Source organism: Phaethon aethereus (assembly GCF_964289735.1).
Source record: "Phaethon aethereus genome assembly, chromosome: 25".
In the NCBI taxonomy this organism is placed as follows: Eukaryota; Metazoa; Chordata; class Aves; order Phaethontiformes; family Phaethontidae; genus Phaethon; species Phaethon aethereus.
Genome location: NC_138601.1, coordinates 2,334,487 through 2,362,126, shown reverse-complemented (window position 1 = coordinate 2,362,126; position 27,640 = coordinate 2,334,487). Strand labels below are relative to the sequence as shown.

General features: G+C 56.1%; 2 protein-coding genes across 2 annotated transcripts in view; one reads left to right on the top strand and one right to left on the bottom strand.

Moving 5' to 3' along the window:
* Positions 1-12,868, bottom strand: part of GPATCH8 (G-patch domain containing 8) — a gene marked incomplete at both ends in the record, with an annotated part of 56,442 nt that extends 43,574 nt beyond the window's left edge. Inside the window, one exon of the mRNA XM_082010711.1 lies at positions 12,824-12,868. Coding sequence (XP_081866837.1) covers positions 12,824-12,868 — 45 coding nt within the window. The remainder of the gene's footprint in view (positions 1-12,823) is intronic.
* Positions 12,869-21,648: 8,780 nt separating this feature from the next.
* On the top strand, positions 21,649-24,373 carry FZD2 (frizzled class receptor 2; the record flags this gene model as incomplete). The annotated part of the gene is made up of 1 exon (XM_082010461.1): positions 21,649-24,373. One exon carries the CDS (start codon positions 21,649-21,651, stop codon positions 23,320-23,322), a length of 1,674 nt encoding a protein of 557 aa, XP_081866587.1. The 3' UTR covers positions 23,323-24,373.
* Positions 24,374-27,640: the final 3,267 nt, after the last annotated feature.

Sequence of the window (27,640 nt, the reverse complement as noted above, 5' to 3'; positions counted from 1 at the left end):
GACGGTGCCTAACGAGCAAGAAGGAAAAAGGTTCTCGCTTCTAGGGCCACGAGAAGCAGCTTGTTAAGGTGATGATGTCTGCCATCGTGGCGATCACAGGCCTTTTGGGGCTGGAGGCAGCACAGCCTGTCCCTTGCTTCCTCATCCCTGAGCTGGCTAAGGAACAAGTTGGGGGTAATTCCATCTGTCTTCCTTCTTTTCCAGTCCTTCAACCTGGCACATCAAATGGATCCATATAACGTTTCTGTTTTGCTGTTCCTTAAGACAATGAATCAGAGGAAGACAAAATACTTTAACATTCAAATCTAACAATTAAGCCCTAAATGTTGAATCTGTTGAGAATAAACTACATTTCGGGCAAACACAAATCGTAAGCACAGACCACATTTTAATATGATTTTGATCTGTGTCTTTTGCAGACTTGAGGGATGCTTCCCTCTTCAGAGGAAACCTTTATGTGAAAAGAAGAATTCAATCCCTACAAAATGGATACCAAGCCATAAAATAACAGCTGCATTAAAACCAGCTGTCATGGCTTAGCCCCAGCCAGCAACTAAACACCATGCAGCGACTCCCCCAGGTGGGATGGGGGAGAGAATAGGAAAAAAAGCTTGTGGGTCGAGATAAGAACAGTTTAATAGGACAGCAAAGAAAGAGGAAATAATAATAACGGAACATACGAAAACAAGTGATGCACAATGCAAAAACAGCTCAGGTAATCAATAGCCCATCCTCAGCCAACTCCAGTTTATATTCTGAGCACGGCATTATGTGGCAGGGAATACCCCCCTGCCCAGCCTGGGTCAGTGTCCTGGCTGTGCCCCCTCCCAGCTCCTTGCGCACCTCCCCACTGGCGGAGCACGGGGAGCTGAGAACTCCTTGCCTGAGTATAAGCACTACAACTACTTAGCAACAATTAAAAACTTCAGTGTTATCAACATTATTCTCATACTAAATCCAAAACACAGCACTATACCAGCTATTAGGAAGAAAATTAACTCTTATCCCAGCTGAAACCAGGACACCAGCACTACTCAAAATGTACTCCCAAACCATCTTCCCTGTATGACTATTACAAATACAGTAAAATCCTGGCCCTGCCAGCTAATGACAAAGTTTTCATCTACTCCCGTGGACAAGGATTTCAGGGCTGAATGCAGTGCCCTTCTCATCCTCCACCCCTCCATTTTACAGCTGCCTGTATCAGGCTTCCTCACTTCTGCTTTGTAAAACAGTAAGTGTCGCACTGCTTCTATCACTTTCTTACAGATGCTACCTCCATCCTAAAATGGCAGAGCAAATAAGATGAGAGGCTTCCACTTAAGCATCATTTATTGCTATCAATTTGTGCTACAGCAAGTGCTTCAACGCTAGGTGCTTCACTACAAGCGTACTGAAATTCAATATATTTTACTACTTGGATGAGAAGCAAGGATAAGCCTTCAACATCTAAACGTTCCTTATTACACACCACACACACCATTTAGTTTCCTTGTTGCATTCATCTCCAGGAGCCAATATGTTTGTGTCCTGTAATGTTTTGTGTAATATCAGCTGAACTTTGGCTAACTACCCATTTTGGTTACTCACAGTCACATGTCCTCTCCTCTCTCCTCCACTTTCCCAGTGCTTGATCTTTGCATGAAGCTCTTCGCCAAACCTTATGTCTTGGAGCCCTGACACACTTAACCGCTGAGTTATGAATACAGCATTTGAAAAATAACTAACAAAAGCTGCCTCCATGCAGGATTTTAGACCCTTGTTCTCCCTTATTTGGATTGTAAATACTTCAGAGCTCCGGCCCAACAAATGCCATTTTGTCCAAGATTAAACATAGTAGAATCACTGCATTTTCTGAAACAATTCAAGTTAAATAGCTAAAGGGACAGAGTGCTGCTGTTTCTTTCTTACTTATAAGGTCCCAGACATTGTAGCAGTGAGACCCAGTCAGTATAATTAAAAAAAAAAAAAGGAAAAACTTAATCACACTTTCATCCTCAAATCTTTAGCAGCAAGAATTGTTGCCAATGAACAACTCTATGTGAGTGAAATGAATTGTAGATTTAAGCTCATTTATCAGAGTAAGTTTAGTATCACAGAATTAATTCTCTCCCCTACACGAGGCACCTTTTCATGAAGGTGGGCAAAGACAAACCATCTAAGGACACAGATATTACAAGGGTGGGGGAAAAAAAACCCTTTTAAAAGCATCTTCACAACTACAGGGCAGAAGAAAAACATGCTCTCTCCTTCCCTCTCGCACACCCAAAAGGGTGTATCCAAAGCCAGACCTGACTTCTGAGTGCTGCATTTTCTAAGTCACCTACAGCATCATCAACACAATGAGGAAAGAACAGTGAGTCACTTCAACTGCTTCAAGGCTATTAGACCTCCCTGGATATTAATTACTGGACTGCTCTTTACAATCTGCCCAAGCACAGAGGATATTAAGATGTCAGCATGCAGAATATATTCCATATAGTGCACATTCCTGACGGGAATTAGTGGTTTCTTTTATGATCAGCCCTAAGTTATCCATGTATTATTTCAAAAGAAAAGTCAATGTGGCAGTCTACGTTTCAGTAGCTAGGCCAAACCTTGAAACACAGCTCTCATGTGGAGACGGGAGAAAACTCCAACAAAAGATTAGTATAATGGAGACGTGAAAGCAATGGTTTTCTTTCAGAGCGCCTTCATTCAGCTGTCCTTTCAGTTACTGCTGAACGAGAGAGCTCAGTTACAGGAACATTATTATTAATATGAAAGAAGATGATGTAGGTTACAAAACCCAACAGAAGTCCGATACGAAGAGTTTAAAATGAGAATACTGGGGTAAAAAGCTGCCTGCTCCACAAGTCACAGGGACAACACCTTCAACAGAGTAAAATAAGAAAAGACTCCAGCATAAAACCTATGCCCAAGAGCACTAAAACCACTGATGACTGAGGAGGGAACAGGCAGAATGCAGGTGCTGAGAAATCAAAGAAGAAACAACCTATTTATGTCCATACTGAATTTCAGGACCAGTTTCAGAAGGTGCACAAAACACTTGTTCCCATGACCATGCAGATAATCTAAAGAAAGTGATTTTGCAGAAAAGCCTCACTATAATCACCATCATTATTTCTTAAATGCACTGGAAAAGAGCACTGCATGATCATGATTGCTTAACTGCACTTGAAAAGAGCACAGCATGCTCCTTAGATACGCAAAAATTAGTTTTACACTGGTAGAATATCAGGAAAACATCCAAAAAAAGTAACATTTATATTGCATTTACGTTAGAAGATGGAATTTAAAAACACTAAAGCAAATCAGCACCACTTATGCATATTCTATTTACGCATCAACTCAATCAATAAACCTTAAACTCCCAAAAATATTAAGTCAAGCCATAATATTCAGGGTTGTTACCCACAAGTGCCACTTTAAAACATTTAACAAGCCCACTCCCCATTCCTGAAAACTCTGAAGGCATTAGGCTGCAAACCAGCAGCTGAGACCCTAGGAATATCTAGAACAAGAAATGAGCACCCACAAAAAAGGCCATTTTCTGGTGTTGATATAGCCCCGGTGGTCTGCGTTAGCTACAAATGACAGAATACTTTGCAGTGCCCTCTGGTCTCTGCCCCCACGGCTGGAAAGCACAGCTGACATCGCCTGCAGCCGTCCCGGGACTTTTGCAGCACAGAAGCGAAAGTCTCAACAGCTGAATGCGGGAAACTGAAGCAGCATCTGAACACGAGTGGGCAAATGCCATCTCTCCAAAACCCTCACTGCCCGCATGCGTATGGCACCTTCACGGATCAAGGAAAAAATAAAGACTTAGTGATTCCAGAAGTAAATATCCTATTAAATTTAAAACTTTCTCTTTTAAAGGAGGAGATTGAACAGACCTTTAGGAGGACAAGGCACCTTAACGTCCATCAGCTTTTCCCAAAGATGGCTCTTAGCACAACTCTTGCAAGCACTCCGCATGCAGGACACCTGCGTGAACATTGCTAGCCCAGCACCATTGCAGTGGCCACGAGACAGACATAGGACTCTCTCTGCAAGGACCTGACAAGAGCACCAGGCTCTTGCCCAACCCAAAGACTAAGAATTTCAGCAAACCACAATAGATGTTCACCTCATTTTGCGCTGCATTTTGCGCTGCATTTTGCATCCAGTTCTCTTTTTAAAAATCTTCCCGGCTTGGTCAGCTGTTAGCAACCTACCAGTTTTGCATAACCCTGAGCTCGATTGACCCACCTCTCCTCACTCCGCCTGAAGGTGACACATACCACCAAGCGCGGCTATAGTTACACCCGGGGCAGTGACAGGAGAAGAAAAACCAACTCCAGGCAAGGACCAAAGTGACACGGTCTGCTAGTAGTACCTCTTATTTTGTTTATTTGTGGGGCTCTATCAACTACATCATCTGTTAACCTCACCAGTAAATTTTAGCCACCACAGATGGGAGAGGGAAGGTGTTAAAACCCAATCCAGCTCACCATATCTAATCAACCGTTCGTTACACACAATCAAAATGTCACGGGTTTATAATTTCTCTGCAAGATCCACAGAAGATCCTATGTACGCTGACTGTGAATCTCAGACAGTAATTTATGCTGCCCTTTCAAGCTACGCAGGACCTGATGACTCTATACGATGGAAGATCTCCAAAACCTAACTGATGCAGACAACCGTGTTGATGTTTAGAAATCCATCCAAAGAATTCAAAAACAACTCCAGGGAAGTGTAGCTTCGGAGTGTTTCTTGAATATTCATTACGCATCCAGAAGAAGATACATTTTTAAGACCAGCATGCTCCTAGAAGATGACTCCATCCCACCCCCTGCTCATACTGGAAGCTTCTGTGGATAATTTTAAAGGCCATGTGGTTTCTCCAAACTACAAAAAGCAATACGAAAGCAACTTTGTACCGGTACCTGGAAAGCCTTTGTTAATGCTTCCCAGAACAAAACCATCCTTTTACCTGTTGCTCCCTGCAGTTACTGTAAAGATGAAAAAAAATGCAGTTATCCTTTCCTAGCAACACAGAGGTAAAGCATTCACAAAAAACAGCTAGCGTCCTCACAGCCTTCCACATGTTACAAATCACTTTCCCAGTCCTCTACCTGTAGATCAGCAATGCAAGTGGTAAATACGACACTGTGCATCTTCACACCCTTTGAAATAGCTTAATATTTACAGTCAACATCTCGTGAAAACAGCAGCAAAACCTCATTGTAAGCAAACACACACATCAATTATTTTGAGAGTACTTAAAACAAAAATCCTCTCAAGTCAATACAAGAGAAGCAATCACTTAAGATTCGGATATGAATTTAAATTGGCAACTTTTGAAAGAAGCACCTTGTAATTACATGTCGAGAAGTTCACAGAACCTTTTGTTTACAAAACTAAAAGTTAATTTTGATGGCAAAATTCTACTCTGTTAAGTCCAAAAACACTGAAAAAACACCTGCCAGAACACATTCAACACTACTCATAGGTCAAGAGCTTCACACCAGGAAAATGTGCATAGAAATACCTAGTTAGAGCTGTCCAATTAAAACCATGTTCTACAGTTCAGAGATAAACAGCTTGTACAAAAGGGAGTGGAAGCCAGAGGCAGGTCCCTGCTTCGCTATGCTTTGCATACTTTGGCACCAAACAAGAACAATTTAATGTCTTTCAGATTCCTTCTGCTGCTACCAGCGCCAGCTATAAATCTCTTCCAGCACACGAGGGATGCTGTTCAGCTCAACGCTACCAGCGACTGTACCAAAGTGTGTACGCATGGGTCTCACCCAATTTTCTCTTAGCCATTTCTTAGTATACCTCGATGCAGAAGATGCTGCAGCTTCCAGCATCCTCATCTTCATGAACAAGGAGTTTCACACAAAAGAGACACAGAGAAAATACCCTGATGGGAGAGGCTGTTAATCATTTAGTATATAGGGTATAATTTATTTACCACCACGAACTTCCAAGCTTTCATAGTATGGTCTTTTTTCTTTTCTTTTTTTTTTTTCTTACTATGGTACTTGACTTGATAAAGGAATGTTTTTAAACCCAACCATGACAGAAAGCCTCACTCAGGAGCATATTAACTAGATTCAAACTCATAACTCAATCCACGAGGCTCTGTACCATTCAACATTTTTATCAATGACCAGAAGGGAAACAGAGCAACTGCCAACGCAATTTGCAGATCCTGAAGCCCAACGAATGGTGAGCACCACTGTGGACAGCAGTGTTTGTACAGAACAATCTGACCCGTGTAACAGCGGCCTGAAATCTCTAACACAAAGTCTGTTTTCCCAGAGCCCTGTACAAACACACCTGCAGCACAGGGCTGCACCCAAGCAGGCAGGAGAAATCCAAGTTAAAACCTCTTTACACAATACAGTAGCAAAAAGGATAAAAATACAGTCCAAGGGTGTGTAACAAAGGAACAGCAAGTAAGAATAAAGTAGTAGAAAAGACGTTTGTCTCTGCCCATTATACAGATAGAGTCTAGACTAGACTCCTCTATGCAAATCTTCTAGTCACAGATGTGGAAAATTTTAAGATGCAGAAAGCCGTAACAATGCAAAGGGAAAGGCAAAATGCCCTACAATAAGGGAATTCAGAGATTGGACCGTTAAGGCTCTCAAAAGAGGCTAGGGCTAGGACAGAAATGCTATATATGTGCCCTCACATAAGAGGAGACAGCGTACTAATGTGTGCTTTGGCATAGTAGAGAAGGACATAGAAAAAAGCAAGAGCTAAAAGCTGAAAACAGAAAAATCTAGACGAAAAATAAAGGAAAATACTCCTTTCAGTGGCCAAATTACCAGAACAATCTACAAAGGAAAATGTTCATCATCACCAGTTGCCTTCAAGAGAAGGAGATACTGTAGCCAAACGCTAATTCCTGGACTCAAAACTGGGTCAAATGATGGAAATTGAAGCCTAAGTGATACCTGGATATTTGAAGCAGACATCCTAGTATCAACTTCTGGCTTTAAAAGTGTAAATGGCTAAAATCTCAGATTAATTAATTGCTCATAGAGCTGCTTGAAGGTGGAAAGTACCAAGAATTACTACAGGTTTAAAACTGTATGGTAGGAGAAAAGCATATGTCAACTGAAGAAATGTTGGCCAAGAACTGCAATAGTGCTTTTTGATCGGATGAATTCCTGAAGCTCTACATCCCCACGTAGTGGGTGTCAGGAGACTAGTTAGGAGGGTTTGGTTTTTTTTCAGAGGGGATGACTCAGAAGAAGCTGAGATACCTGAGCCATCGTTTGTGGGACTGTAGAAAAAAGTGTTTCCTTTCCTATCCAGTTAACCGTGGCAACAGAGAACACCACTGCACAGGAGAACAGAAGTGACAAAACACAGAGTAGGGAACAGTACAACCAAGACAGGAAAGAAGGTCTACATAAAATTAACTTACCACATGAGTTCCAAAACTTCACACGGAAGTTCAGATTCTCCTGTGATCTTCTAAAAATGGAACTAATGCTATTCGATCTACTTTTTAATGCATTTCTCTCCTAGTTTTCTCCTCCCTTCCTTGCTCACATAAGCAGGCAAAAATCAGTCACAGTTCTGATGTTCCTGCCTTGCTCAACTGAGAGGGCAGCACATCTTGCCAAGGAGAGTATTCTTCCAAGGGCAGTATTCTTCCTGTGCTGTGCCCATTCCAGAAATTTAACCCTAATCTAATGATAAATGAGGATCTCTAAACAATACTAATAGATTTTAGAAATAGCCAAGATTAGTTCTTAAATGAGAAAACATGCCATGGAAAAGGCTACCTCCTGGACTGCTCTCAACTACATCTGTCAAAGGCAAATTCACGCGCCGGGCTCTTATATCAGTTAGAAGCTCAGGATAATGTATTTCCCAGAGACTCCAATCGCAGTCTTTCCCTCATTCCCCACTAAGTTTTCCTTCTCCCAATTAGTAAAACTAGGCAAATGAAAATGACCCCACTTATTTCCTTGCAGCACAGAGAAAAGCCATCAACTTACTTTGCCACATAACCCATGAGCAGTCATGGCCTTCTGAAGGATATAAAAATCAAATACGTTTGCCTTAGGCAGCACCTAAGAAATGAACTGGAGTTGAAACCACCGACAACATGCACTCATTAACGGACAGATTTTAAAACTCCACGCTGTCAGCCCAGATGTCCAGTAAGCCGGACTGCCTAAGCTGCTTGGGAACAAAACTTATCCCTGACACTCTGCCAATTAAAAAGCATAAAATCCCCATGCCAGCAGTATTCAGCTCAACTTGCTGGAAGTGGCAGGACTAGAAGCACAGACCAGCCAATAACAGCGATGTGCTCCGTTAGCTCTTTGAATCTTTTGGGGAGAGAAAAAACCCACTTATCTTCTTGGCATAAGCAGGAATACCAGAACTGAGGTTCAGACTGGCCACATTTCAACCCAGTTTAGAAAACCAGGCATTTCTGCTTCATGGAAGTGTTATTCAATTATACAGACTATACAACAAACTAAAAAAAACAAGACACAGAACAGTTTGTGTTCCGTCTGGCTAATGATGCAAGTAAGTGCAATGTACGTAGGAAGAGGAAATTATTGTACACATATGGCTCATATATTTCTGCTTCAACAATGAAAAGGAGAAAGATACAGCAAGAAAACATTTTCTCAACATCTGTGAGTAACAAGGCGCTCCACTGGATTTCAGTGATATGGAGACATCCAGAGTATTCATTCTTTCAGTTCAGTATAGTTAAAGAAAAAAAAAATTGTCATAACACAAAAATAACACTAAAAATACATTTACTTATTGCAGCAGTCTCATCTATTCACACTGCTTTCAGTAATGCTTTTAAAACACTCTGTTAGCATAGTCGACAGCTTTCGTTCATAATTACTTGAAGTTACAATGGTTCACAAGTTTGGCTCAGCCGTGGGGAAGCCAGTCAATCAAGGAGACGGCAGAGGCAGACAAGTGACAGACATCCCTGCAACAGATAAGTAGTACGATCTTTTAACCAAAGGACTAAGCTTGTCAGCAGCCTGCTCAAAAATAACTCCTCCTGTAATGGAAAAGGGGAAAAAGGTTGGGATTTATTTGGGTAAGCCATCCAGCAGACTTAACTTACCATTTCAGAGCCTAAAGTGAGGAAAGAGAAGGAAGGTCAGTAATATCCTTCCTGCTTCAGTAATTCATTTCACTGCCTAAAGCCTCCCGAACAAACTGCTGTGCCACCCTGGTCAGGGAAAGATCAGTCTTATTGGACAGAGCAAAGCTAAACGCCTTCCACTGGAGCTGCCCTCAAGTTCAGCACCTGCAAAATACAGTCAAAACCTTGAGTTTTTCTAAGGTTTGGGACCATATAGTAAAAAGAGAAGAAGGTCTACGCCCTTTGTGTGGCTTCTAAAGCTACACAGCACAGCAAAAGCAAGACAATCCTCTAAAAAAAAAAAAAAAAACCAAAACCAACAAAAGCTGCTCAACCACCTCATTGTGGTGATACCCTCCAATGCCATTTCCTGCTCCTTTGGCAATTTCAACTTTCAAACTATCCTTAGCTTTGAGGTTCCTTACACCCTAACAGAGAGAGCACTCAGAATAACTTCCAAGGACATAATCTATTTCTCCTCCCCCTCCATACCTCGATCTTAATCCGTAAGGATATCTGACTTTCTTATCCTCTGTACTAGCTACTCTTTTCCACAGGGTTACTTATAACCTCACCATAGTGTCTCCAGTCCCTCTGCAGCTTGCTTTATATCCGTCACACCACTTTGGTTGCAGTTATGGGAAGGTCCCACACTCCCCCCTATTTCTCCAGTCCTCAGCTGATCCCTCTGCTCCATAATCCTTCTCCCCTCATCACTCTGTTATGCACTTCAGACCATTCGTACCTTCTTTTTCTCAGCTGGTTTAGATCCTTTCCTTCCTGAACCCATTTCCCTCCAGTGCTGTACGTTTCCATTCCTGCCCTCCCCGACCACACTGAGCTTCCTTTAGTCAGGCACAGAGGCAAGAATAGCTCTCAGCAGCTCTCACCTTTAATCCACTTCTCTCCAACATATCAGAAGCTCAGAAACCTGAATATCACCTCTGCTAACCCCGTGCTGCTAACCTCATCGCTTTCCTGCCCACATCAATGTTCGACTTGAACACCAGCCAAACTAATCCTCCCAAACCCAGAATCTTTCCAGTTTCTTTCCAGAAAGAAGGCTGACAATGTTAGAGAGAACTCTAAAATGTTTTTTCACCCAGTGACTCTCTTCTTTTAGCCACATCACTAATCCCAAGGCATCTGCCTTTCTTCCAAACAGCTAAAAGGCTCCTTTGACCCACACACTTCACTCCTGACCTTTTTGTTTCTTTTCCTCTCTTGAGATGCTAACACATCCTTTTCTTTGATCAAGAAGATCACAAGTAGATCAGCCAAGAATGAAATCCGAGGGATCTCTACAACCTCCCTCCCCCTCGCCATGCGGCATCCATCCCTGCTTCAAGCAGTGTCATTTTAGAGCACCATCTCCCTTTTGTCATTCCTACTCGGGTCTCAACAGACTAGCAGTAACACGGGGTCACGTTTGTAGTCATACTTGGTCAAAGGACAGAAATTTCACCTGCTGAAACTTGGAATTAAAACTGCTAAAAATTGTGTGACAGAGGCATTCTTAACACTGACAGAAACACTCCTACAAAGGGAGCCTACATACAAATTTGTGACTTCACACTGAGCGTCTATTTTCACTGTAGTTTTGAGACTGGTATTTTATAGAGATGATCAAAAGCTTCACGCCAAAGGCAGGCATGTTTTTACCTATTCTTAGCAACGATCACAGTGCAGCTTTCACAGCAGACCTGCAAATGCTCAGCAGAGCTAGCCATTTCTTTTATTCCACACTGGTGGTGTATCTCAAGTGACCTCTGTCTAAATATTGAGAAAAAAGTCAAAAATCTTCTCTGAAAGCGATTTCAATGAAGAAGAAGGAAAAATAAGATTCAGAAAGCCCTCCTCCACCAATATACTTCAGAAAAACTATTAGACTGACCAACTGTCGGGGTACTTCGGCCCAGTCTCTCTCTAATCAGCTCTTTCATAGCTCATCGTTTTCACGTTCAGCCCTCTGCAAGCCTTAAGCAACTCCAACTGCTCTTCCCAGAGGACCGATTCCCCTTTTCCCTTGAAGGAAGCTTTAACACACAAAATAAAATGCCTTCTCAGTGGCAAATTTTCAGGGAGAAAAGGAGAGAGAAGTTACCCTACTATAAGAACGTAGGATTTGTTTGTATTTGTTACTCTAGCCTATGGAAAAGACAATGAAAGTCTGATATTTGGCAAGGATATAGTCCTCATTAAAAATAGTGCCCTTTCTTAAAGTCAAGGGAAAACAGAGTTGTGACTAGGTCATTGTTTCCGAGCATGCTCGGCAGCTTTTAAGATTTCAGCATCAGGTAATGGAGCCCTGTTTCTTCTCTGACATCACTACACATTCTCCCTGCATGACCAGAGCAATGACACAGTAACAGGTTTTGCTGCCACAATTATTTTTTTGCAAAGGGATTGCCCCGCAAAGGGACAAGAACAAGGACACCGAGGAAAAGGCACATGTGAACAAGTTGTGCAATACACAACTGCAGCGCTCACCCGTTTCTTGGCTACATCCTGCAGTATGCGACTTGTTTTAGGTTCCCATCCCTCCCCTCCCACAGCAAACTATTACAAGAAATGTATTTTCAAACCCAAGATCTGTCTCATTCCACTTCCTGAAATAGGAATTTCAAAACCTAAACAGATCATTTCAATATTAATTATGAACCATTTCTTCATTTAAGGAAACGAAGGATGCAAACCAGCCCATGTTGAGAAGCCATACCCACAGATAGGGCAGCACAAACGGTGCAGTCAACACGCTGATGCGTATTCTCTCACGCGTTCCTAACTAATAATGACTTACGAAGTGCTCATCCCCTAAAATATCCAGAAGGAACAACAGAAATTAATTACTACTGGATGTCCTGACTGTTTTCAAGATTGCACCTTAGTGCTACATTAGGTAGAATTGTGCAAGCTCTGCAACTGTAAAAAAACCACCTCCCAGGTCTTTAGGGGAAAGGCACGAGTTTAGGTGAAAAGCACTATTGCAACTTCGGGCTCCCGAAACCGGAACGACACATAAAAGCTCCTCAAGAGCCGCTCTCCAGCTGCGTTTTACCCTCACTCCTTTTGTTTTTCTTTCTAACCTCGAGACTCTCTGGGGCTGAAGTCAAAAAACAAAATGTCATTGTTTAAGCTTAATGAGTCAACGTTAATTTTCCCATTGTTTATTTAAATCCCCTTTAAAACAGCAACAGTGGTGTTAATTACGTCGAAACACTCATGTTTTCTCCGGGGGGGAGGGGGGTACGGGAAGGAAAACGCGTTTTCCGCATCGGGGCCGCTGGCACCCGCCGGGGACGCCCGGGGCGGCCAGGTGAGCCCTGCGGCCCGGCCCGCATCCCGCCGGGCTGTCGCTCCCGCCCGGTCTCCGGCCTGACACACCGGGAAAAAAAACACGTAAGACTAAAACGCACGTTCCTGCGGGCGCGGGTTCCCTCGGCGGGGGAGCGCCCGCCGGCCCGCTCCCCCCCGCTGCCGTCACGGCACCGCCGGCCGCTGCCCCCCTCCCGCGGGTCACCTTGACAGCCCGCCCCGGCCCCCCGCGCCTTTGTGTCGTTACCCGCCGCCGCCGAGCGCCGGGCCCGCGCACAAAGCCCCGGCGGGGGCGGCCCGCCCCTGCCTGCGGGGGCCGCGGCCGCCTGGGGGAGACTGAGGGCCCGCCCGCCCCCACGGCGCGGCCGTTACCTGGAAGTCCCTGTCCTCGTTGAAGCGGGAGAACCTGTCCGCCATTTTGCGCCGCCGCCGCGCTCGGCCCGGCCCGGCCCGGCTCGGCCCCGCGCCTCCGGCCGCCTCCCCTCAGCGCCACCCGCGCCGCGGCAGCGCGCCCGCCCCGCCCCCGCCGCACCGGGCCGCTCCGCGCATGCGCGGCAGGGCAGGTCACGTGTGTGGCGCGGGGCTGCTCTGACGGCAGCGCTAGCGGGCGGAGCGGTGGGGCGCGGCCCGGTGGGAAGGCGCAGCTCGCTGCTTGGAGCTGGCCCGCTGACAGGCGGCTACCGGAGCAGCGGGGAGTGGCAGGCACCGCCGGCAGCACCGTTAAGCCTTCGCCGCGTTGGATCGTGTCTGCCGGCCGCCAGAGCCCCGCGGCGGCTTGGAACGGCGCGCGCACCACGCGTGCGCCAATCCCTGGCTGCGTGCGCACCCTGGCAACCAGCGAGGACGCGGGGGGGGGGGAGGGCACCTTGCTTTCTGCGCGTGCGCAGAGGCGTCAGGCGGCGAGGGGGCTCGACCTGGGAGGCAGGGGAGGGCACGGGCCTCGCTTCAGCCTTCCCGCCCTCCCGGTCCGAACCAATGGGGCTGCACCAGCCTCTTGAATGACGTCGGTACGAATCAATAGGGGCACTGGCTCGCCACCGCCCCCTGCCGTGCGCTACGCGTCACGTTTGTCTGCCGAGCGGGCGCGTGCGCAGACGCTCCTCAGGTGGGGCCGGGTGGGAGGGGAGCCTGAGGGGTGCTGGGGGGGGGGGGGGCGTCGGGGCAGCCCGACACCCCTCGGGCGGTGGGGAAGGGCCCCTGGCCCAGCTAGCCTGTGGGCATGGCGCCAGCCCTGAGGCAGGTGATGGTGCCTGGGGCCAGCCCTGAGGTAGGCCGTGGTGACCAGCACAAAGCCTGGGCTGGGTCACAGTGCTCAGAGCCAACCCTCAGGTGAAGCAGAGTGCCCAGGGCCAGGCAGAGCCATGCCTGTAGCCCTGCTCCCACACCAGACTTTCAGCCAGGTTGCAGGGGCTGTTCTTCTCCCCTGAGCAGGGAGGCTCGTGCCTGGCTTGCGCAAGTGTAGCCAGTTCCCCGTATGTGGTGGCGGAGGAGCAGCGCCCCGGGCTTGCATGCACCAGGCAATGTCTGGGGTCTCCATCTCGCAGCAGCCCACAGGCCTTTGAGTGCAGGGGCCGCAGCAGATGAGGCCCTGCTTTTCTATCCACCGCCACAGCTGTTACCAGCTGTCTCTGAGCATGGCGGCGTGTGTCGCCATCTCTCCGCCGTCCCTGACAGCAGGAAAACCGGATTCCATCTGTCTCTCCATTCATTCCTTTTCTTTCTCTCACCAGAAGCCTCGCTGCCCAGATCCTGCTTGCGTGCTGCCCTCTGCTGCCTCGTCGAGGCAGGGTGAGGAGAAGAGAGTTCAGAAACGGGCGTGTCCGAAGCGTGTTCAGCAGGTCGTGCCTCCGTGTGTGCCACCAAACCCGCTGATGAGCGTGATGGAGAGCCCTGCACAGTGAGGCTGTGGGTCAGATGTAGGGGAGGCCAAAGCAGTGGTTATGCTTTGTGCTACGTAGTGTAGCTCATAGCAGAGATGACTTGATCTGTTACTGCAGTGTGCCAGGCTGGGCTGCGCTGCCAGAACTCCTGCCTGGAGCTCTCTCACACATCTGCCTCTGACACTTGCCAGGAGGGATGCAACTCTCATCCCGCTGCACTGCAGAAATCCCGCCAGGGAATCCCCCTAATCCTGGCTCTCTCTGGACACCAGCCCTGTCTTTGTGCTGAGGAGGACCTCATGGTTGAGAGCTGGGACCTCTTCATCGCAGCGTGGCTGCGACAGCTTTCTCAGGCAGGAACATGCTGGAATTCACTCCTCATTGCCCTAAGAAAGTCCCATTGATGCTGTGCCTTTCTGTGCTTTACTCTGCTCCCCGCAAAAGCCTCAGTGCCGGGGGTCACCCCTCTTGTTCTGCGTCAGGGCTGTGATCCCATGCGCCTGGGCAAGCTGGCAGCTGCCAGTTCTGCCTCTTCCCAGGCTGTGGTCTCTCTCCCTGCTGACATCCCCACAGCTCCTTGTGCTCCGAGGCCTGCCCTGCAGTTTATCCCGATGGTGGGTGAGGGAAGCTGAGGCAGGGCGGGGAGCAGCCTCTCTCCCTCCAGGAATTACCGCTGCATTTTCAGAGGGGACTGTCCCCCCTAGTACCCCCAAAGCATGCAGAGGGGTCCCCTCCCAGGGATCCTTGGCCACGCAGCGTGCAGCGGCCCCATGGGTGGCTCAGGCAAAGGGACATGCATGTCCTGCTGCCACCCCACGCGTGGGTCCCCGGTGGGCACCCTGGGCCCTGCCAGCGCCAGAGCTGTGCCCACGAGAGGGAGCTCCTGCTCCACCTAGGCGGGCGGTGGGACCCCGCACTCACCCCGTGGGCCCACCACGGGGGGCTGCGCCCCACGCGTCACCGCAGGGAGATGGAGCCCCGGGGCAGGGGGCACGGGTGCCAGCTCTCCCCTTCTCAGCACGGCCCACCCACTGTGCTGGGCGCACGAAGCTGGTGCTCATCCTCACTGACGGGTGGGTGGCACCTAGCCCTGCCTGCTGGGGCTTTGGGGTGATGGGGATCTGGCACCCCAGGGGTGCTCAGCTAGGGAGGAGGGGTGACCCCACCCCGGGGCTGGGTGCCCTCCTCAGTGCTGCCCAAGGCCGCTCAGTCCCTGCCTCAGTTTCCCTCCTGCTGTGGAGCAAGCGCAGCCCAGTGGTGGCAGCGGGGAGCGGGGCAGGGGTCAGCCCTGGGAGGACGCGGGCTTCTCTGCCCGAGGGTGAGCGGTGTCCCCCAGCCAGGGGACCCCAGCCCCATACTTGTGTGGCGTGCACCTACGGGTGCCAGCACAAGCCGGGGGAGGCCGGGGCCTGGGAGCGAAGGAGGCCCCTTTCTGCAGGGTGGGGGCGGGGGCCGGCGCTGCGCCGCCTGGGCCCCTCTTCTGTAAAGCAGCTTTGTGCGGGGGCTGTGGAGGGAGCCGGGGGGAGCCCAGAAAGAATGGCCCCCCCTCAGCTTCTCCCCACACCAAGGGCCCATGCCTGCTGGTGACGTGTGCCCCATGGGGGACAAACCTGCCCCCCCGAGCCCCCCAGCCTGGCGGGGCTGGGCATGGGACAGGTCTGGGTCCCTGTTGAGCGCAATGTTGCGCTGCTGTCGGGTGCGGGGACATCAGGCACAGGCACGGCTCGGTGTCCCCGTCGGGCACAGGTGTGGCTCAGTGTCCCCAGTGAGCTGGGGACAGTTTGGCGTGGCCATGAGACACCATGCAGGCAGGGTAGGCCCTTTGGGGGGAGGTGGGTGGTGCCGGGGGCCAGGCGGGCACCCAGGGGACCCTGTGGGCCCCCCCAGGCCATGGCATGTGCTCGCCTGTGTCCCTGCAGCTGGCTCTGACGCGGGCCAGGTATAAATAGCAGCCGGCTCTGTCCCCTCCTGTCACACGCCGGGTGCTGGCAGAGTCCCCCCTGCTGCTCCCGGGGTGGGGAGGGATGGCCATGGGGATCCCCATCCCCTCCCGCCATCCCCCCATAGGGGCCACTGGCCCATGCGCCAGGGGTCCAGGCCACCCGCGTGGGGCATCGCTGCCACTGCCTCAGGAACATGGACCCCAGCCCCACACGGGCCCCTGGCACAGAGCTGTGGGGGCCCACTGCCAGTGCTGGGGGCTTCTCCCTGGGGCCAAACAAGCCATTTCCGACCCCAAATCAAAGCCAAAAAAGAAAAGCTCCCAGTGGGGGGCTGGTGGGGTCACAAAGCCTCCCGCCACCCCTGCATCGCACCACCCGCGTCCATGGGCAGCAGTCATCTCCGCTCGACCTGCCGGTCCCTGGCGGCTCTAAAAATACCATGTCCTCCTGCCAGCGACAGCTGAGGGCCGGGATGGCCTTGGGGGCCCACCGGGGGGGCCGGGGCCGCACGGAGCCCCATGTGCCGTTGCCCCCCGAGCCGGACAGGCCCATCCCGTCCCGCCGGGCCCAGCCCGCTGCCCCCTTCTACCACCAGGATGCAGCGGCCACAGTGGCCGGCGGCACCGTGCCCAGCCGTGCCCGCTCTTGCCCGGTGGCTGCCGGCACGGAGCCCAGCCCCGGCACGCCGCAGCGGCTGTGCCTCTCGCTGTCCCCCCGGCCCTCCCCAAAGCCCCTAATCCATCTCTCGCAGCGGGAGATGCCTAAGCTGCCTTTTCATGCCGGCCTCTCCGCGCGCGAGCTCGCCGCGCTTTCAATACCGGGCGCTGGCAGGAGATGTGTCGGACACGGGCGGGGATCCCTCCCCTGCCAGGAAGGTCAAGGTGTGCCTCAGCCAGCTCCCCCCGCGCCACCCCGGCCGCTGCCACCCAGCATCCTGCCAGCCCGGCTACGGTGGGTTTTGTGTCCCGCCAGCACCACATGCAGGTTGGGGGGACACCAGGGCAGGGGGGGTGGCAGCCTGGGAACGTGGGGTCAGTGGGACCCTCACTGGGTGGGGGTGTCCCCCCGGCTCCTCACAGTTGCCCATGGGCCTGTCCCGGGGCCCTCCAGGTGCCAGGGTGTGGCTAATGTGCCCCACTGGCACCTTGTGTGAGCCCACTGCCAGCTGCTGGAGCACCCCATGGCCCACCCCACGGCTCACCCCAGAGCTCACCCCACAGCCCACCTGGCCAGTGTTGCTCATGGACCCCTCCCACCCCATGGAGCCGCTGCAGACCATGAGACCAGTTTAGACCAGTACAAACGGAGCCTGAGAAGAGCAGGCACTGGTTCCTGCCTGCCCTGATGCACCCATGTGCGTGCAGCAAAGCCAGGCACAGGCGTGCGAGTGCACACACGTGTGCACACACACACCAGCACCCCCCAATGCTGTCACCCTCCAGCACCTCCCGGCCCCCCACGTTCGTCCCCACGCTCACCCCTCCTGTGGGCGGTGTGTGCACACGTCTGTGTGTACACGTGTGTGCGTACACGTGTGTGCGTGTGCACATGTGTGCTCACGCAGGGGGGTACGGGGGGCCCGCAGTGGCTGTGCCAGGGGCCCCCCATCCCTCTCTGTTCCCCTGGTGACGGACCCCCATCCTCCGCTGGCACCTTGAGCCTGCCGCCAGCCAGGGCTCTTGTGGCTGGTTTTAATTAGAGGCTCTTAAGTGTGAAACAAAGGCGAGGGCAGGGGCCGGGGGGGCCCTTCCTCTAAGCTCCTGGGGGACCCCCGGGGGTCCCTGTCCTGCCTGGCATCGCCTGGCGCAGCCGCTCCCTCCCCTGATTTCTGCTTCGTCCTCCTCTGTGCCCATCCCCAAGGGATGGGGGGTGGGAGCTGGTGCTGCCAGAGGCCCCCCCCCCAGTATTGCCCTCCCTGGCGGTGCTGGACACCAGCCCGAGCGTGGGGCAGCGTGCGGGGCCGGTGCCAGTTGCCGCGCCAGCCCCAGCAGCACCCACGGGTGGGCACCGGGGCTCCTGTCCCCAGGAGGAGGCTGCGCGAGGGGCCGGAGCTGCCCCTTCTGCCGCGGGCTGGGCTGGGGGTGCCAGGCACCACTCGGGGTGCTGCCGGGGGTCCAAGGCCAGGAGCTGGGGGGGTGGTCCAGCTCTGTCCCCCAACCCTGGCCTTCCTGGGTGCAGGGAGGACCCCACAAGCACCCTGGCACCCCATGGCGCTGGAGGAATCCTGGGGAGAGGGGCTGCCCGGGGACCTTGCCCAGCTCCAGCAGGGCCAGTGGGACCAGCAGCCCCTCCGGAGGTGCTGGCACCCAGGGGACAAACCCCAGCAGGTGGCAACCTGGGGACCCCGGGGTGCTGCTGGCACCGGGTGCCCACCAGCATCCCCCAGTGCTGTACAGGGATGAAGTGAGAGCAGAGAAGTGAGGGGATCGGGATTCCTGGGGGGCTGTGAGGGGGAGCCCTGGGGGGAGCTGGGCTTGGCCCCATATCCCCCGTGATGCCCAGCCTGGCCTGCTGGCACCTCTCCCGCCGGGCGCCAGGACGGGTCCCTGTCCTGCAGGGTCCCCTCTGCCCAGGACATCAACCCCAGGCCCCCACAGGGAAGCTTTTGGGGAGGGGGCAGGACTCTCTCCCACCCAGCACACCCCTGGCAGCACTTGGGGACTGGGATGGCAGCCTGGCAGAGGGGACAAAGGGGACCAAACGGATTCCCCGGCCACCCTGCATGTGCAAGGGGACACCCCTGAGCAGGCAGCACCCCACCAGCTGCCTCCCCGGGTGTCCCCTGACACCCCCAGCCCACCCCGGGGTCCTTCCCGGGGATGGCTGGCAGGTCTGCTCGAGGTTTCCCCCTCCCCAGGAGGGCTCAGCACCCACTGCGGGTGGGACCATGTCCCTGTGTGTCCCCAGAGCCAGAGGGGACCCCCTGTCCTGAGCCACCAGCACCCTGCAGCACTCCCCAGGAGGATGGGGAGCAGGGGGACAGCCCCTGCCACCCCCTCTGGAAGTGACGTCCCCCCAGCCCTGGAAAGAAGCCCAAATCCGAAGCTTTTAGGAAGCCAAGATCCACATGGCCGCGCAGACACTCCCGCATCCCCTCTGTCCCCGTCCCCAGCTGGCAGGGCTGGGGCCAAGGCCACCGAGGCGGGGGACACCGCGGGGCGGGGGTCGCACAAGCCAGACCCTGCACCCACGGGGCCGAGGGGAGCCGCCGCGGCCCGAGGAGCCACCCCACGTCACCCCTGCAAAGGGGGAGCCGGGCAGGGGCCCGGAGGCAGCCGCTCACCAGGCCCCGGCCTCAGCTCCGCCAGGCCCTCGTCAGCAGCCTCCCAGCCGGGGACTCGCTGGGCGCCCGCCAAGCGCCGGCCGTGCCGAGCCGCCCTCCGCGGCGCATGGCGGCCGTGGGCTTGGCATGGTCCCCGAAGGCAGCACCCCTGGGTGCCCCAGCGGGGTACGGGGTGGGTGCCTGGCTGCTGGCACCCATCCCACCCTGGTTCACTCCCTGGGACCACCATCCTGGCCGCGTCCCGGGCCAGGGGGGTTCCTCCCTTCCATCCCCGACCCCTTTGCAAGAGCGGGGAGCCCCCAGCATCCGCCCCCCGCCGCGGCCACACGGCACGTCCCGGGCCAGGAGAGCCGACGGTGGGGCCGGGAGTGGGTGCGCATCGTGTGTCCCGTCCTCCCCCCCCCCGGGCTTTGATTTCTGGAGCCCCCCTGCCCTTCCCCCTCGGCCAGGAGCCGCGCAATGGTTTCAATTACGCTCTGAAAGGCGGTGGGGCCCTCTTTTCACGGCAGCCCGGGCTTCTCCTGCTCACAACAAAAGCTTAAGTTACAGGAAAGGGAGAGAAAGGGAGGGAGGGAGGCAGGGCGGCGGAGGGGAGGGAGGGAGGCAGCCAGCAGAAAGCCCCTCGCCCCCCCAGAAAGGAGCGGGACGGGGGCGGGGGGCTGCGTGCCGGCTGTCCCCGGCCCCCCGCGGCTGCCCCTGGGGAGGCTGTTTGGGAAGGGCAGGCAGCGTCCCCCGCCCTCCCCGCCGCTGCCGAAGTTTCTTTCCCTGACGAGGGTCTCCGGTGTGTCCCGGTCCCCCCCAGTGTGTCCCAGTCCCCCCCAATGTGCCCCGGTCGCCCCACCGTGCCCCAATTCCTCCCATCGTGTCCCAGTCCCCCCCAGTGTGTGCCGGTCCCCCCCAACGTGTCCCAGATCTCGCCAGTGTGTCCCAGTCACCCCCGGTGTGTCCCGGCCCCCCGGCTCCCTCCCGCTGCCCCATTTTTGGAGACTGAGGTTCCCTTGGCCACGGCTGGGGTGGGAGGTGTGGAGCCATGGTGGGGGGCAGATGTGGGATGTCCACCGCCACTCCCGGCTGATTTGGGGGGTGCCGGGGACAGCCCTGGCTGTGCAGTGGCCTTGTGGAGCTGTGGGCTGCTGGCTCCAGCAGCACCCCAGGGTGGCCGTGGGCACCCGCGGGGCGGTGGCACCGCCAGGACCGAGGGGTGCCGGGACCGAGGCACCCCTGTTCCCAGGGAGGGCGGCTGGGACCCAGGTGGGGTCATCCTGCCCCGGGACCTGGGGACAGCGGGGGACCCACAGCAGCGTGTCGGGGGGGATGTGGGTCCTTGGCTGGGGGGGGAAGCAGGGGATGACACGGGGGTGCTGGCGACACGGGGTCAGGAGACACGGAGGGGGACACGGGTGGTGCCGGGGACACAGGGGGACACACGGGGGCAGGGGACACGGGGAGGGACTTTTCCCCGTGGCCCCGTCCCGACCCCACGCCGCGGGGGGGTTTCACGGCGCGGAACAAGTCCGCGCAGGGGGGGCCGGGCCCGGTGACCCCCGGGGGCCGGGGGGGCGCGGGGGGGCGTGGCCCGGGGCGGCGGGGGGCGGGGCGGCCGCCGCGTTTGAATGTGATTGGCGGGGGCGGGGGGCGGGGTCGAGCGGGGGCGGGGCGCGGGGGGGCCGCTCCGCCCGGCGGGGACGCGGCGCTGCCCCGCACAAAGGCGGCGGGAGCGTCCGGTGCGGCCGCTCCGCTCCCCCGGCACCCCCCGCCGGCACCCCCTCGGCACTCCCCCGGGGCTCCGGGACCCCGGGACCGGGAGCTGCGCCGCGGAGCACCGAGAGCGCCACGTCCGAGCACCGGGAGCCGTCCCGCCGCGCACCGGGACACCGGGAGCCGTCCCGCCGGGCAGCGGGCACAGGCGCTCCGGGCACCGGGAGCCGTCCAGGCGGGACCTGAGCGTATCCAGTCGCCGGCAGCCGTCCAGGCAGCACCGGGCACGGCGGGTCCGGGCACCGGGAGCCGTCCAGGCAGCACCGGGCACGGCGGGTCTGGACAGGAGGACGGGCCGGCTGGCTGGGCACCGGTCACGGTAAATCCGGCGCCATGGGCCCCCCCAGCGTGCTGCCCGCCCTGGCCTGGCTGCTGGTGGGGCTGAGCATGCCGAGACCGTGCCGGAGCCAGCTGCACGGCGAGAAGGGGATCTCCATCCCCGACCACGGCTTCTGCCAGCCCATCTCCATCCCGCTCTGCACCGACATCGCCTACAACCAGACCATCATGCCCAACCTGCTGGGCCACACCAACCAGGAGGACGCGGGGTTGGAGGTCCACCAGTTCTACCCCTTGGTGAAGGTCCAGTGCTCCTTGGAGCTCAAGTTCTTCCTCTGCTCCATGTACGCGCCGGTCTGCACGGTGCTGGAGCAGGCCATCCCGCCCTGCCGCTCCATCTGTGAGCGGGCGCGCCAGGGTTGCGAAGCCCTCATGAATAAATTCGGTTTCCAATGGCCGGAGCGATTACGTTGCGAGAATTTCCCCCGGCATGGCGCAGAGCAGATCTGCGTGGGGCAGAACCATTCAGAAGATGGCGGTTCGCCGGCGTTGCTCACCAGCGCCACGCCGTTGGCCGGCCAGGGCACCCCGGGCGCCCCTCGTTACGCCACCCTCGACCACCCCTTCCACTGCCCGCGGGCGCTGAAGGTGCCCAGCTACCTCAACTACAAGTTCTTGGGTGAGAAGGACTGCGCGGCACCCTGCGAGCCCACCCGGCCCGACGGCCACATGTTCTTCAACGAGGATGAGATCCGTTTCGCCCGCATCTGGATCCTCATCTGGTCTGTCTTGTGTTGCGCCTCCACCTTCTTCACTGTCACCACCTACCTGGTGGACATGCAGCGTTTCCGCTACCCTGAGCGACCCATCATCTTCCTCTCAGGGTGCTACACCATGGTGTCGGTGGCCTACATCGCCGGCTTTGTGCTGGAGGAGAGGGTGGTCTGCAATGAGCGTTTCCAGGAGGACGGCTACCGCACGGTGGTACAGGGCACCAAGAAAGAAGGTTGCACCATCCTCTTCATGATGCTCTACTTCTTCAGCATGGCCAGCTCAATCTGGTGGGTCATCCTCTCCCTCACCTGGTTCCTGGCCGCCGGCATGAAGTGGGGCCACGAGGCCATCGAGGCCAACTCCCAGTACTTCCACTTGGCCGCTTGGGCTGTTCCGGCCGTCAAGACCATCACCATCCTGGCCATGGGGCAGATCGACGGGGACCTGCTGAGCGGCGTCTGCTTCGTGGGCCTCAACAACATCGACCCTCTCCGGGGCTTCGTGTTGGCCCCGCTCTTCGTCTACCTCTTCATCGGTACCTCCTTCCTTCTGGCCGGCTTCGTCTCCCTCTTCCGCATCCGCACCATCATGAAACACGGAGGGACCAAAACGGAGAAGCTGGAGCGGTTGATGGTTCGCATCGGGGTCTTCAGCGTCCTCTACACCGTCCCAGCTACCATCGTCATCGCTTGCTATTTCTACGAGCAGGCTTTCCGCGAGCACTGGGAGCGCAGCTGGATCAGCCAGAACTGCAAGAGCTTGGCCATCCCCTGCCCGCTCCACTTCACCCCCCGCATGACCCCCGATTTCACCGTCTACATGATCAAGTATCTCATGACTCTCATCGTGGGCATCACCTCCGGCTTTTGGATATGGTCGGGTAAAACCCTGCACTCGTGGAGGAAGTTCTACACGCGGCTCACCAACAGCAAGCAGGGCGAGACGACGGTGTGACGCCCCTGCCGAGCCCGGCTGCTGCCGCCCTTCGGCTGGAATTTTTGGGGGGGGGGGTTTATTATATATTTTTTATTTTTAGATTTATTAACGTCTAAAGGGGTGTCTCTCTTTCTCTTTGAAAAAAATTTTTTTTTGTAATTAAACCTGTAAATAGCATTTGTAAATTTAATTATATATTTCTATTTAAAAGGTAAAAAAAAGGGGGAGAAAAGGGAGATGGGGAAAAGAAGGAGAAAAGGGAGAGGGGAAAAAGGAGAAAAAGAGGAAAAGGAGAGGTGAAAAAGGAGAAAAGGAGGAAAAGGAGAGGGAAAAAAGGAGGAAAAGGAGAGAAAAAAAGGAGAAAAAAGAGAGGGAAAGGGAGAAAAAGGAGGAAAAAAGGGAGGGGAAAAAGGAGGAAAAAGAGGGGGGGAAAAAGGAGGAAAAAAAGGAGTAAAAGGGAAAAAACTCTGCCAAGACTGGGAGAGGGCTCCGTGCTGCCCCTTGGAAAAAGCGGGGCAATAAAAATCCCATTTTTCTCCTCTTTTTGGAAACTCCCCAAGAAAGTTGATTTATTGTTTTTTTATTAACCCCCCCCTTTTGCTCGCTTCCAAAAAAGACGCTGTGACGGGGCTGTCCGGCCCCCCGGGGCTGGGGTCTCTGCCTGTACCCCTGCCCACACCACCCTGCCTGTATCCCCCCCCCCCCCCGCTTGGCCGCAGATTTTTCCTCCCAAATTACTTTTTCAACAGCCCTTTGCAAACGCAAACGAGTAAACAAAACGCTAGCTTATTCCTGAGGGCTTTTTGTGTCCCGGCCCCCCAAAAAATCAAGAATGAAACGGAGAGGGGGGTCCCCATGGGTGCTGCCGCACCCCCCGCTTCGCTCGCGCCGTGGGGCTGAGCCAGCGTCTCCTCCAGCTGGAACAAAGCGCTTTGCAGGGCGAAAAAATATCTATTTAACCCCCAAAATAAGGATTTTTATGGCTTGTAAGGCGGGGGGGGAGCTCTCCTGTGCCCCCCGGAGGAAATAGCTCACATTTTCTATAGGATTAGGGGGGGGTTGACTTTTTTTGGAGTATGCAGAGAGAAGTGGGTCCCGGCTCCGGTTCGGTTTGTCGGGATTTGGGCGATGCTGGAGATGGGATATGGGGAGTTTCAGCTGGAGGGGGCCTGGCACGGAGCTCGGGGAGGGGAAGGATGGATTTAATCAGCTGGATTTAATTGAAATTTAAAAACAAACAAAAAAAAAAACCCCGAAAAACTCTTCCCAAAATGGAGAGGGAGACCCAGCCGGGGAAGTGCTGACCCCACGGGCACCCCAAAACTGGCCTCAGGAGCTCCCGAAGCTTCTCGTCTCCGTCCTTTTGGGGGATTTTTGGATCCTCCAAGCACAAAGGGGGTTTGCGGGGAGACTGAGCCATTCCCCTTTCCCCAGCAAATCTCCGGGACGATCCCAAAACCCCCTTAAAATTCCCAATTCGGCATGGAAGGGAAGGGCAGGAGCCGAAGGGGTTAAGGCAGCGCCTCTCCAGCACATTTTGGAAAGGAAAAACTCTTTGGATCCGGTTTAATTTTCCAGCGATGACTTGGAAGGGGGGAGAGAAGAGGGGGGAAACGTATCCAGGCTTGGGTTTTTTTTTTTCTCCGTGGTTGGGAGAAGCGGTTTGAGGGTCGGGCTGGGCCGGCCGGGACCCCCCGGCACCCCTCGCTTCTGGTGGCTCTGGAAATGGGAATTAAACTGGGGTTGATGTTATCGCTGCCGATGTCTTTGCCTCCGTCCCCGGGGGAAAACCGCGCTGGCGGTGACATTGGCGGGACCAGCCTGGGCCCAGGGGACGGAGGGACACCCCCACCCCCCCACCCCGCACCCCTCCACCCCGTGCACCCAAAGGTACCGGTCGTGTGGGGGAGGGGGGTCACCCTTGCCGTAGGGAATCCCGGGGCCGGATCCAGCCCTGGCACTGGGTGCTTTGGCCTGGGGGTGCTGCCCATCGGCTGGTTCTCGTTACCCGGTTGGAAGGTCCCGCTCCCCCAAACGGCAGATCCCACCCAAGGCCGCTTTGTTTTCCGGAGGCGAGGCGCGGGTCGCCGGGGGGGACGACGCGCGCCTCTCCACCCAGGAATGCGGGAGCATTTTTTTTGAAGCTTTCGGTATCCCGGCTTTGGAAAACAAAGCTGGGATTACCGAGGCTGCGCCCGGCGGCTGGGCTTCGTGGGTGCTGAGCGCCCCATGGGTGCTGCTGGGACCCATCTGGGGGGCTGAGTGTGTCCCCCGTGGGCTCCCTGAGGTGTCCGGGGAGTTTGGGGCCGGAATGGGAGGGGTTGGGCCGGATCCTGCCCCGGCAGCGGCTGCGTGGCTGAACCCGGGGCCTTTCTGAGATCTTTTCGGGGGGGGCTGGAGGTTTTTGGAGGTTTTTGGCTCTCGGGGCCGTTTGCAGCCCAAGCGGGGAAGGAGCGGCAGGGTGTCCGCAAGCAGCGGTCGGTGTGTGTCCCCTCTGTCCCCTGCGCCGTCACCCCAGGGCCGGGTCGCCCTGGGTGGGGCTGGCTCCGGGGTCAGGTCACCCCAAGAACGGATCTCCCTGGGGACGGGTCACCCCGGCTCCAGCTAACCTTGGGGACGGGTCCAAGGTCACCCTGGGGACGGGTCACCCCGGGGATGGGTCACCCCGGGTCCGGCTAACCCCAGGGACGGGGGACGGGGACCTCCTCGCCGCACACGGCCCGGCCCAGCCCGCCCAGGCTGGAGGCTGCCGTCCTCCCCTCCCTCTTTTAAGCCAAGCGAAGAGGGAGCAAATGCTGGTGGCGGGTCCCGCCGTGTCCCCCTGCCCGGCCGTGGTGGGGGTCCTTTGATGTCCCCTAATGAGCCCCGCTCTGTTTTCACAGCTGCCCAAAGCGGCAGAAGTCAATTAAAGTGCACCCCGGCCCCTCCCGCCCCCGCAAATGCCTGCCCTGCCCGGCCCCAGAGCACCCACAACTCATCACACCGGTGCCCAGGGAGTCTCACAGGGCTCGTGCCGGCAGGGACAGGGGTCCCCCCAGGAGGGGCGGCCATGGCTGGGTCAGCCGTGGGGTGATGGCGCTGGGCCCTGTCCCGGCAAGGAGACAGCCCCGGGGGCGAAACCAGTGCGGGGAGCGGGATGCTGGAAGAAGGAACTGGTCTCGCTGGGAGAAGGACGGGTCACAGGATGTCCCCAGCACTGGCTGTCTCAGTGCTCCTGTCCCCTGGACACTGGGGCTCCTGTCCCCCGGGGTCCCCCCTTCACCCCTGGGGACTCGGCCCCCCAGCTCAGCCCCGGGCGGCAATTCCCTCCAGGCGGTGGGGTCCGTCTCCCCCTGCCCCCTCCCTTGCCACTGTCCCCTCTCCTCCTGTGTCCCCAGCAGCGACGTGGGGGGGCGGCAGCGGGAGGTGACGGGGACAGCTCGTGGTGACACGTCACGTGTCCCCACCGACCATTTCTGGCAGCCCTTAACGGCGCGACAGGTCCCGGGGCCTCGGGGGGGACGTCGCGGGCAGCTGCCCGCTCACGGCTCCACGTGCCTCGGCCTCCACGAGGACGACGCCAGCGGGGACCCGAGGCCACGGGGACCAGCACCCATGGGTGCCGTGGGCAGAGCGGGCCCCCCCGGGTGTTCCCGGCCCCCTTGCGCCCCCCCAGCCGCGGGTGCTGAAGCAGACTCTCGCCGAGGCCGGCAGAGCCCTGGCCGGACGCCAGCGAGGACAGGAGGCTAAATTCGGCGCCTCGCCGCGCCGCTCTTAAAGGCGACGAAGCCGCCGGAAGGCAGGATGTGTCCCCCAGCAATTAGGGATGTCCCTAACGAGGGCTGGGTTTCCCAAGGCAAATGGAGGATCCTGTCTCCATCCCACCGCCGGGCTCCAGCACCGCGGGACCCTGTCTCGGCGCAGGGGGCACGGCTGGAGGGCGCGGAGGACGCGAGGCCACCTCTCCGTCCTGCCGATGGTGGCCTGGCTCGTTCCCGGCGCCCCTCCTTGAGAACGTGGGACACAGTGGCACCCCGTCCGCACCCCAGCACCCCTCACGGAGAGCGCGGCGTGGATGGGAGCGGGAGGGGTGGGCTCGGGACCCCACCACCATCCCAACACCCCTCCTGGAGAGCAGGGGGTGGGTGAGCACCGTCCCCGCTGCTGTCCCAGCACCCCGTCCAGGGGTGGGGGGACATGAGGGGGGGGACACGGTGTGGAGGGACACGGTGTGGGTGGACATGGGGTGGGGGGACACGGGGCGGGGGGACACGGGGCGGGGGGACACGGTCCCCCAGCCCAGCCCCCCCGGAGCTGCCCCAGGCCCCCCCCGGCCCGCGGGGCCGTGGCGTGGGGC